This window comes from Balaenoptera borealis (genome assembly GCF_965194805.1).
Source record: "Balaenoptera borealis genome assembly, chromosome: X".
In the NCBI taxonomy this organism is placed as follows: domain Eukaryota; kingdom Metazoa; phylum Chordata; class Mammalia; order Artiodactyla; family Balaenopteridae; genus Balaenoptera; species Balaenoptera borealis.
Genome location: NC_138881.1, coordinates 87,471,990 through 87,484,444, shown reverse-complemented (window position 1 = coordinate 87,484,444; position 12,455 = coordinate 87,471,990). Strand labels below are relative to the sequence as shown.

The 12,455-nt window shown below is 34.8% G+C and overlaps 1 protein-coding gene across 7 annotated transcripts in view; it reads left to right on the top strand.

Moving 5' to 3' along the window:
• The window catches only part of ZMAT1 (zinc finger matrin-type 1), a 55,976-nt gene that overhangs the window by 28,064 nt on the left and 15,457 nt on the right, over nt 1–12,455 (top strand). For 2 of the 7 annotated variants that reach the window (XM_082376455.1, XM_082376458.1), the window contains exons 2-5: nt 1,643–1,749; nt 5,676–5,777; nt 5,855–6,029; nt 7,629–7,913. In XM_082376455.1, the coding sequence (XP_082232581.1) occupies nt 1,643–1,749; nt 5,676–5,777; nt 5,855–6,029; nt 7,629–7,913 (669 nt within the window). Of the gene's footprint in view, nt 1–1,615; nt 1,750–5,675; nt 5,778–5,854; nt 6,030–7,628; nt 7,914–8,696; nt 10,850–12,455 lie in introns of those variants that run through there. The other 5 variants (XM_082376456.1, XM_082376461.1, XM_082376457.1 and 2 more) reach the window with 5 other exon arrangements.

Sequence of the window (12,455 nt, the reverse complement as noted above, 5' to 3'; positions counted from 1 at the left end):
TTAAAATACTTAGCCTTCATATTTCCCAACTTGAGTGTCAGTGTCAAACTTTGACTATTAGAAGTGGGGAAATCTGGAATTAAAGGTTGATCTAGGAAAGAAATGAGTGTTAAATTTTAGGAATTGTTGAACCTCTAAATTAGTAGTTTCCTTTTGTCTTCTTAATGGAAACTTTCCCTCTGTAACAAGTTATATTGCCACCAAATGATAATATTTACTTATTATTAAAGATTTTAATAGGAAGTTCAATATCTTATCACTATGCTCAGATTGCATATAGTAGTTAATTCTGAAACAAGGGAAGTCCTGAAATACACTTTAAACTCTCTACCTTGCTGACTTTAAGAGTCAAAGTTAGAGAAATCATATATTTTAAAACAACCTAAAAATAATTCAGAGAAGATACTATATATTATAGGGATAAATTTTTAAGTGTTCATCAACTTGTTTTTGACATGTTCCTAGTTACAGTTATTATTATCTTGAGCATGCAATTTAAGTAAGCATTTTTAGTCCATACAGTGGTACTGAAAACAAAGCTTAGTTGCAGATATCCAACATAACTTTTAAAATAAATACCTCTAAGGGTTTTTAAATAGAAAGTCCTACATACTTCTTGCAAACATTGAAAGAAAACAGTTGTACAGAAAATAAAATGTTAAATTTTCTCCCTTTCTTGCTTTTCTAGCCCCGCTTCCCAAAGTTAATCACTTTTAAATTTAATTTATATCTTTCCATATTTTTTATATGTGATGTATATTTAATTTTTGTTAGTGTTGGAAATGGATGTATTGTATTTATTGTTCTACAACTTTTTATCCATTTAATATATCATTGGCCTTTCTCTGTGAAAGTATGTTTGGTATCAGCTTATTCATTTAAATAGCCAAATAGCAAGCAAAATTTTGATGTTTTGTGATTTATACCTTATAGATACACTAATAAATTTTGGCGGAATACATTGCAGCTGTTAAGAAGTTTAGATAGAAGTGTGGACCTCAAGTGTAAATTCAGAAAGTTTTGGCATGTGTTATTTATTACAGTGAGAAACATTTAGAAATAATACTTCTAGATGTTATTATATGAACATTACTTTATAGCTTTGGCGGCTTCTGTGAGACTTGTTTGGCCAGATGAGTGTGCTAATGTTCGTACAACAATGGAAAATGTTTGCCTACTATGGGCAAAGTTTTTTTGTGGTTCCGTGTGATTTTTAGATAACGTTGGAGCCATAGCTCCAGATAAGTGACAGTCTTATAACAATGCCTTTTTAAGGATTGTCTACTGTAAAACACAAATTCCAAGGCTTGGTGTTTTAATCCTGCTGCTCATTATTGGTGCCCCAAATCAGTCTACGAAGCTCATGAAGTTACTGGTACCCCCATAACTTTTCGTTTGGAATGGTATTGCCTAGGCTTATCATGTTAAATAAATACCTCTTGCTATATCCTACATTAGAGGCATATTTATTATGCTCATATTAAATTGCATACTCAATAAGCAAAAAGCTTTTATTGTAGCCTCACAAGCACTCAGGTTTGAGGTGGTATGTGAAACAATATGTAGTTGAAGAATGAAAATGATACTTCTAAATATTCATTTATGTGATATATAGTCTCATTACCCTTTATTTTATTCATAGATATGACTTGGAAAGAACAAGAAAAGACTGAACTTTTTACAGATAATTTTTGTAATATATGTGGAGTGGTGCTGCAGTTTGAATCACAAAGGATTTCACATTATGAGGTAGGTTAAAAATAATGGGAATAGAATCTAAAATAGGTTTTTAAATATGGCAGATAAACTTCATATATTATCTGTTTTTGATTCTTATGAGAATCCTGTGTATTATTTCCCTTTGATGGATGAGGAGCCTGGCTCAGAGAGGGACAGTAACTTACTAGCTTAAGTTTGGAGAATTCGGGTTTAAACTTAGCCTTTTTGACTCCAAAGCATGTTTTCTTTTCTTCACATCATTCTGCCTCCATTTGTATCTATCAAGCCACTATATCCTTCGTGTCCTTGTAGTAAATATAAGGGAAGTTTTATAAAGCTTGAGTAGGAAACAGTTAATGTGAATCAAGGGATATTATTGAACTCCAGAGTTTTCCTTTACAGTAAATGAAGGATAAAAACAAAATGAACGAGTCTTGCACTTGATTTAGCTACATGTTTTTAAGCACAGTACCATAGAATTCTAGAGTTAAAAGAGGAATGTTTAATGTTCTTACTTCTTTAGTTTATTGATTAGAAAACTGAAACCCAGAGGGATAGTGATTCTGCATAGCTAATCTTGGCATGACTAAGCTTAAAAATGAGTTCTTCTAATTTCATATCCAGTGTTCTTTCCTTTCTTTTAGTGTTGTCTCCCATTTCTACATCATATTATGAACTAGTGGATTTTTTTTCATATCTGGTATCCATGTTAACAAAAGTACTAGATACATTTACTTAAAAGAAATATAATGCCAGTTCTACTTTTTTAAACACCTCATCTTGTTTTGCCCATTGCTAATCTTATTTGCAACTATATTTCAGTCCTTATGTTGATTGGGATTCAATTACTGTAATTACAGATAGTGAAATTATGTTGGCTGTGGATTGAGAGGACGTAGGTTCAAGTCTTAACTCCACCATTGTTGTGAAACCCTGGGCAAGTCACTTTACCTCTCTGAGCATGTTTCTTGAGCCTGCAAAATAGGGGCATAAAATCTCTCTTACTATACTTGTGAGAATTAAGTGAAATCAAATATGTAATTGTGCCTAGCATATCCTGGGACCTCGAAGCTCAAAGATTTAGAGTTAATAAAGAGAGACACATAATCAAGGTGCTCTGTGATAACTGTGGTTGGAACCATTTGAATTTAAATTTGAAAAATCACTTTTATGGGCTTATGAAGTACTATTCAGTGTAGAAAATATACAAAAATATAAGAAAATATGAATCAATCATAATTCTGTTGCTTGTAAGTAAGCATCATTTAATTAACTTCTATTTAGCTTATATGATTCCAGTATGCTTTCTAAACACACAGACATATTTTTACAAAAGAGAATTGTATGTTGTTTTGCACTTGCTTTTTCACATAAGAACATATTCTGAACACTTTGACCTATCATTACATCTTTTTACTTTTCTATAAAGTTTAATGGCTATAAAGCATTATGTTATGTAATGTTGTAGCATATTTTTAAATTTAAATTTCAGTGCCATCTGTAAGTTTGGTACTTAAGGTTGTTAAATAATCAAATCAAAACTATACATGACTTTCCATATATTTGAAAGCACTTCTGTGCAAATATCCTACTTGAAAAGGTGATTTTTTTTCTCTTTAGTATACAGCTTGGTTAATAGTGTCAGACTATCTAAGCATAGTATTTATTGTACATGTAAAATAGGACAGTACTTCAGAAGTTTTGAATTTTAATGAGGTTGCACTTATTGATATTTCCTTTTGTATTTATACTTACATGTTTAAGAAACCATTCTTTGTTCTTTTGTCATATAGATATTTCTGTCTATTTTCTTCTAATACTTTTAAAAGTTTTATTTTTTAGGTTAAGATGTTTGATCTATCTGGTATTGATTTTCACATATGGAGGGTGGTAACATTATTTTCCATACAGATAGCCAGGTATCTCAGCAATATTTATTTAAACAGTCCATCCTTGCCTCACTGATTTGTAGTGGCATCTCTATCATAAGTTAATTTTCGTATATACATATATATACTTATAATGTTATTATGTTTTATTGTATTGCTCTGTTTGCCTGTCTCTATAATAATTTCACCTTATTAGTATAGCTTTAAAATATGCCATGATACCTGGTAGGGAAAATTTATATGACAAAAAAACTCATTATAAAGTTAAAAGACAAGCCACAGATTGAGTGCTATTTATAACCAATACAACTAACAAAGGATTAGTATCTAGGATATATAAAGAACTAATATCAATTAGAACAAGAAACAACCTAATAGAAAATGGGAAAGTATTATAAACAGGCTATAGAAGAGATACTTAACTTCAGAAGTGATCATATGGGAAATGCAAGTTAAAGTGATAATGAACTATCTTATCAAAACCATCATGCTCACAAAAATTGAAATCTAATAGCACTTAACAATTCAGGAGAATATAGGAAGACAAATCACTCATATGTGCTACATTTGGAGTTGTAAACTGCTTCAACATCTTTTTTTAATTAATTTTTATTGGAGTATAGTTGCTTGCTTCAACGTCTTTGGAGAAAAATTTTATAATACCTATTAAAGCTGAAAACCCTCATACCTTATAAGCCAAATAGTCCATATTTAGGTGTCTACTTTAAAGAAACTCTTGGACATTATATTAGGAGATATGTTTACATATGTTCAGTGCAGAAATGCTTGTGATAGCAAAATAAACAGAAACATAACTGCCTTCAGTAGGGGACTTGATGGGTAGCACATGGAGTGGAATATTATGCAGCATGTAATATGAATGAACTAGAGCTATGTGTATCAATATGGGCAAATCTTACATAATATTGAGTTATAAAAAGTTGAAAAGGATATGAATAAACTGATTCCATTTTCATAAAATTTTAAAAAACGACAGTAGTACATAATACTGTTTATGGGTACATGCATATCTAGTAAAAGAAGAGAAGCACAGAGGAAATGATATAGACCAACTTTAAGATAGTGGTTACCTATCGGGAGAGACTGAGGAGGGGAGGGATTGTTGGCATGAGGAGATAGGACTGTATGTGTAAAATTTTACCTCTTTTGAAAAGGAGATCTGAAAGAAATATAGAAAAATGTTAATAATATCTGTTAAAACTGGGCAGTGGGTATGTACTTCAGCTATATTATTTCCTGTGTTTTTCTATATGTATATATTTCACAATTTAAAATGCTGTAGAGAGAGAGTAAGTAGTTGCCTCACAGTATATGTTCAGGAATGTTAGTTTCCCTTCTATTTACACCAACATTTTCATTATTATGTATTTTGTTATACATTTGTTCAGAGATTTTTCTAATGCGCCTAACGTAGAAGGGTTAATTTCCTCACATAAAAGAATTTGAGAGGTAAGCAGTACAGGGCTGATGTGACAGCTCCATAACATTATCAGAGATCTAGGCATTTTCTGTCTTTCTATTCTCATGAACTAGCCTCTGTCCTCAAGATCCCCCGTAGTCCCAGATGACCTTTAAATCTTAATTCCAGAAGCAGGAGGGAAGAAGGTTAGAAGAAGGGTTCATCCTCCATCCTGTTAGGAGGCTTCCCAGAAGTTCTACCCAGCATTTCAGATTACATCTTATTGGCCAGAATAGAGTCACAAGGTTACATCTTGCTGAAAGGGAGGCTGGAACATGCAGTCTTTTAGCTGGGTATATTGCCTAAGGTGTGTAACTAAGGAAGAAGAAGAAGTCTGATATTAGGCAAAAAAAAACTGGGAGTCTCTGTCAAAAACAAAAACCTAGAAGTTACTGGACTCTGAATTACAGCATTATTTTCATTTTAACTGAGATTTAGAGATTTGAAAACATGTGAAGCCTTTTTGTAAACTTGGTACACGTTAAATATATTTCAATTCACGGGTACTGTCCTCAAATTTGAAGAGGTGTAAATTTGGGGTACCTCTGTTTTTGAATAAACAAAGTCATATTATATCTTTTTTTCAGAGTGAAAAACATGCTCAAAATGTTAGGTTTTATTTTCAAATGCATGGGGAACAAAATGAAGTGCCTGGTAAGAAAATGAAGATGGATGTTAGGAATTTTCAGGTGAGTGGCCTTTGTTGATGTTGTAATTCGAAACTTTGAGTTATTGAATCTTTCTAACAAGATTGTTCTTATTTCAGATGCATAGGAGTGAAGTAGTGGACAGAAACAAATTTTGTGGTCTCTGCAACATCATTTTTAGCTCCCCAGTTGTTGCTCAGTCTCACTATGTGGGGAAAGTCCATGCTAAAAAACTGAAGCAATTAATGGAGGAGCATGATCAGGTATCTCCATCAGGATTTCAGCCAGAGATGGGTAAGATGACATTCACCTCTTTAGCTTCAATACAGGGTCTCTCTATAATTTTTTCCCATCTCTGCCATCCATTTTTTATTGGAGAGACTTTTACTCTGCCACAGTAACTTGGTTCTTCTTCTGCCCGGTTAATCTCTTTCTGTGTCCTTGTAATTTAATATAGAGATCATAATTGCTAGCTGAATTTTAAGAAATGTTGCGACCTCTCCTTTTCAGTTTATTAAATCCAAATAAAAGCAAGTTATTTGCTATGTTGCTATAAAGAAAGAACAATAAGCAACCTGAGCTCTCCAGTTTCTAACCAAATTATAGTCTTAGCTCCTTCTTACTTCTTCCCCTTGGCATCTATCTCATTCTTTTTTTTGCTTTAGTGCTTTCCAAAACATTATCTCATAGTGTGTGTTCAGACCAATGTCTTCACCATAATATAGTTATGTTGCAGCATTTTCTGACTATAACTATAGCCAAAAAAAAAAAAAAAAAGGTACGGAATCTTCTTCTACCCGATTGCTCATTCCTTTCTTCCTATGAATATAAAGAAAAAGTACCACTAGCATTATCAATCAGCAGTTATTGAGTACTTATTTTATGTTAGATGCCAAAGATACAGAGAACTGTAAAACGTTGCTGTTTCCTCCTTCCAGTGATGTTGGGCCGCCAGCTCATGAGAGAACTGACCCACAGATCTCACTTCTGGCCTGAAGTGGCAGAGTACACCCTGGAAAACCCAGCCTGTATTTTGAAAGTGTTGTGTGCTAGAACAAAAAATAAGATGATCAGTTCTCTGGAATAAATAATTTACCACATTCTCACTAGCTTCAACACTTTAGGAATAAAGCATGCCTAGCATGGAAATTTTACCAACATTAATTTCCAACTCATAGCATAGGCCTCATCAGCATTAAAACATATAGTTTTCTTAATAAATGAAACCAGAATTATTTTTAAATTTATTCTAGTCTCTCTAACTTTTGTATATTTGTTTTTCTGCCTGTCAGTCAAGAGGGACAGAATCAGTGTGCCCTACAACAGAAAGCATCTTGTAAAGCCTTATCTTTAGTCCCCAAAATTCATAAATTTGGGCTCAGAGAGGAGACTAAATGAAAGAGCTCTGAAATAACTGTAATTGTGGAAACGTATAATTTTATAGCCTTAAAAAACTGCATAAATTTTATTTTGATACAGACACCACAAATCTGGACTGAATAGGTGATTTACTGTGCTACTCAAGAAAGACACCAACTTAGAAGTTGGTACCATCTCTTTTACCCTCACTAATTTCAAGAACCATCCTAAGACATCTCTTATGCCTTCATTGATTTTTCAAATGAATAAAATTCATTTGAAATAAATGCCTAATGCTGAATATTCTTTCCTGTATCTTTGTTGGAGAAACTTGGTGACAGACTTGTATTCAAATTTCTATTCTCACAGAAGGAAATTCTTTTTAGCCTGAGTACCTTTATCCAACAGCCCTATATGGAAAAAGTCCAGAGATAGCAGGTTTTTAAAGAACTCTAACTTTCCCTAATACTTTATAATGAATGCAACTCTAATAGCTGGACACATGTTGATCTCTTTTCATTATGACTATTTCAGCAGGTGTGCCTATTACTACTTCTGCAGAGTCAACTTTTCTGAAGCCCCTTGTTGTCAAGCCTCCTCCAGGCGGGATTAAAGACGAGACTATGCCTTCCTCTTCCAGCAGTGCTTTGGATTTGAATAATCCAAACAAGTATTGCAAGCTCTGTCCTGCTTCCTTTAATAGTCCATTAATGGCCCAACAACATTATGTTGGGAAAAAACACAAAAGAAATGAAGCTAGGAAGAAGTTTGTAGCCAAGATAAGAGAGAAACCTCTTCCAGCAAAATCAGATGCAAACGGTAAACAGTAAAAATATCCCAAATCTCTTTCTTAGGATGTTTATATTTTATAAAACATACTGGCTTATGTATATACTATTTTGCTTTTACTTAATACGAGGTTGATAATACTCATGGGATCATAGAATTTTCGATAAGTAAGGACTTCTGAGTCCATGTAGGTCTGTCTGTTGGTTTTCTAGAAAATGAGACCCAGAAAGGTTTAGATGACTCTTACTAATAAAATACAGGTATTACCACGGTTTCATGTTATATCATAGGTACATAAGGAAGTATTTTAAATTAGTATCACGTAGTTATATCATTCGGTCACTAAGTATGACTTAAGTGTCTTTTAGGTGCTAGGCTAGTCATTCTTGGGAATACAAATGAAGATATACTATTTTCCCTGAAGGGGCAAGTGTATAACTACTTGGGTTAATAATACTTCATTGCAAGAGGCTGCAGACATGGATTTTTGTGTACATATTTTTGGTAACCAGAGGAGCCAAACATCATGGTTCAGAAAATCTTTATAGAGGAAGTATATGATTTAGATTGATAGCAGTGGGAAGGAGAGAGGATGAACAAAGGAGCTGAGAAAGAGTGGCAAGAATTCAGGCACAGTAAAGATTCTGATCCTGACTGGAGTGATCCACTTGCTCTTCTAACCATGTGTTTTTTCATTTTCCCCCCACAGGCACCTTCTCACTACTAGTATATTTTATTCCCTTTTCATATTCTCTTCTCCACCCACTTCTTTTCCTCTACTCAACCATTATTTTTCAATTCTTTCCTTACTAGACCTTTCTGCTTAATGTGAAAATGTTCATTATTCCCTCCTTGAAGCTCTATTCTTTGTCATTAGTAACTCCTTATGCTATTGTTCTTTTCCCGTGTTTCTATTTCTTTTCGGTTTTCTTTGGGGGCTCTTTTTTAAATTCATTGTCTAAATGTAGGCGTTCCCATGGTTCCATTCTTGACCTTAATCTATAACATGATCTAATCCGTTCCTCTGATTTCATCTCTCATCTGTGTGCTTATGACCTTTCTGCAAAGCTTTAGATTCATATATTCAAAGAGCAGCTACCTCTTCACCTGTATACCTCATAGCCATTTCAAATCCACTCAGTCATTCAAAGTAGAAACCTGTAGTTAATTGTAAATCCCACAGCACCATCTACTTCACTTCCTATATCTAATGAGGCACCAAGCCATGACTGTTTTACCTCCTGAATCTTACTGTTACCTTTTCTCCAGCCATGCATTTCCCACACTAGTTCAGGCCCTCAACATCTTTTCTAGAGTTTTGCTACTCAAAGTGTGGTTTGTGGCCAGTATTATAAACATCACTTGGGAGCCTGTTAGAAAAAAGAATCTCAGGCCTCACTGCAGACCTACTGAATCAGAATCTGCATTTTAACAAGATCCCTAGGTGATTTGTACTCACAATAAATTTTGAGAAGCATTGTTCTAGAATATTGCCACAACCTCTAACTACTCTCCTTGCCATCAGTTTTGTCTCCCCAGATCCACCCTCAATTTAACCACTAGAGTGTTTCATCTAAAGTGTACATCTTTTCATGTCATTCCCCTGCTTAAAAGTCCTTATTTCTCTATTTTCTAAGGATAAAAATCTAAGCTTCATAGCTCTCTACCATCTTGTCCCTATCTTCTTCTCCAGGCTTATTCCCTGCTACTTCCTGCTATGATCTATGTGGGTCAGAATCTAAAAACTGCTTATGGTTTCCAGAAACCACTACCCCATTTCTTGTCTCTGTGCCCTTCATGCTGCCATTTTGCCTAGAACATCTTCATGTCCCTCTTCTCTTGACCAACTCCTACTCATTTCACTGCTTTCAAGCCTTTTCACTTCCTTCAAGGCTTATCTTCTGTGCTTCCTTAACCTGCATATCTAATTATCTCTCCCTGTGTCTTTATCTCCCACTAGAATGTAAGGTCTTTGAGGGAAGGGACTTCATCTAACTCATCTATATTTCCAGTACTAGAGATAGAAACTGGCACAGAGTAGGCCTACCTCAATAGAGATTAGTTTAATATATGAATCAGTGAACTATTAACCTTTATTTATTGAGTGCTAACCCTGTGTTTGTACTATTAAGTTTTCTGCTTTATGTGATTCAACATATCCCCAAAAGTTACAGAGAGATCTGTATTTTTATCTAGGATTTTAAAGAACGTTGATTTAGGCAAGTGTAGAAATAGAAGTGGTAGGGCTTCTGAAAGTCGTAGATGTTTGGAGAAATGACAGACTTCCACTTGTTAGGGTATTTTTCCCATCGCTATGCTGAGGGTAATCTGAAATAAGTGGCTTCTAGTTTGTGGCATTAGGTAAATTGGAACTGAGAAGTGTGTCAGCCATGAGAAATGTGTGCACTTTGGTCACTTCTGAAAGGAGGGTCATTTTAGCACTCTGAAGTTTCAAGGTTATTAGATTGAGAGAAGGATTTTGGTGAAATTTTCATCTGGCTGGGGAGGCGGGTGCTGATCATCAGCATAATTTAATCCAGTCATTGAAGTCATTTTACACTAGCCTCTGAAGGTGAAGCTCAAAGAACAGATTTTCAACCCTGCCTTGACTATTTCATTTTGATAACAGTAAACATTTGAGGATTAAAAAATAGCTGGAGAATTTAAAGTAGCTAATGAAAATTGCAAAGAACAGCTACAGCAGAAGCCCATATTATAAGTGAGCAAGCAGTAAGACAAAAACAACTTAACCTGTGCCACTTTAACTATATTCACTCTTCACCCATTTTCTCCCTTCTTTCTGTCTCTGCCTTCATTTCTATCTGCTATTGTTTATATATGTTTCTACTATATCTAATCTCTTTCTCTTTTTCTTCATCATTCTTACTGCTCTCTTCATGCCCCTCATTCAGTCCAGATCTTATTAGCACAGGAATGGCTACCATAACGATATGGAAATAAAGTATGTATGTATTTTTAATTTACTGTATTTGTTTTGTTTATTTTACTAATTTCTAGCCCCATTATTGCACTTAGATGTCTCACCTTCACCTGTAACTCAACATATCTAAAATTGAATTAATAATCTTCCCTAAAACCACCTTAAATTTACCAAGTTTTCTTTCTTTGCCAGTAGTACCACTATTTATTAGTCACCCACACTTGAATCTTTGAGGGCATCTTTGACTAAATTTCCCTGTCTCCTATCCGTCCACAGTCTTATCAGGTCTTCTTAGAACTATTTCTCCTTCCTTTATCCTTCCATTGCATTTTCACTACCATCGTCTCACACTTTAATGCTGTAACCACCTTCTGGAAGGTTTTACTTATACCTCATTATTATTCTCTCATTACCTGGTAGCAAGATTTCAACCCAGAATCAATTCCACAGTCCACTCGTTCTACTTTTACATTCAGAACACTGAGTGATGCTATGGAGAATTATATAAGGCTAGAGATTGGGTACCTCTACAGAGTCTTAGTATCCAATCTCTGTGGCCTTTTAGTCCTACTTAATACTTTCCTTTGCCTTCACTTTCCTTTCAGCAGTGATTTTTAAGCCTACACCACTCTCCAGGACTCTCTTCTACTGTTCAACACTCCCCCTCCTCACAACATTCAGGCAAGCTTATTCCTTATTTCATCAAGAAAAATGTGGCCATCAAATGTGGATACCAAGTATCTTGCCTTAACCAAATAATCTCTTAACCTTGAATTTCCCTTTAACTACTACACTTTCCCCTTCTCTTCTTTGCCAAGTTTTTTTTTTTTTGTGTTGTTGTTTTTGGTTTTCAAATATACTCTTAACTGTCTTTACTGATATTCACTCCTCAACTCATTACTATTTGTTGACACACATTCCCCCAGCCCTCCACACCACCACTATACCGTTCCACTGAAACTGTCCCTCACAGGGTTATTGTGACTTCTAAATTTCTAAATCCAATGGCCATCTTTACTCCATTCACTAAACATTCCTCCTTTGACATCACTCTCTCCTGTTCATCCTTACAACTCTGTCCTTTACTTCTTGATTTTTCACGGACCCCCTCCTCCTCTACCATCTAGTTTAAAGAGTGGCGCTCTCCAGGGTTTTTATCATTATGTTGGTGTTCCTATGCCCACCCATACATTATCCTCAGGACATCTCACCCACTCTGATTGTCTTAACTAACCCCCATCCCCTGACTTCTCCAAAATTAATCTATCTTCTGCCTTTCAAATTCCCATATCTAACTGCCTATTGGACACCTTTACATGAAAATCTCACAGATATATCAGACTCTGTGTGTCCAAATTCAAACTCACCAATGCTTATTCTCCCACCTCCTAAAATAGTACTTCCTTATGAAGTTCCAATTTCAGTTAGGATCACCACCCACTCAGTCACCAAACTATGCTGAGAGGTATTTTAGACTTCTCTAGATTCCTCCTTCTCCCTTATCTCCCACATTCACTCAGTCATTAAATTTTGTCTGTTTTAATGGTAAATATTTCACCAATATCCCTGCTTCTCTCTACCCCTACTGTGACCTTTCTAGCCCATGCCCTCCTCATCTCTTGCCTTATGTA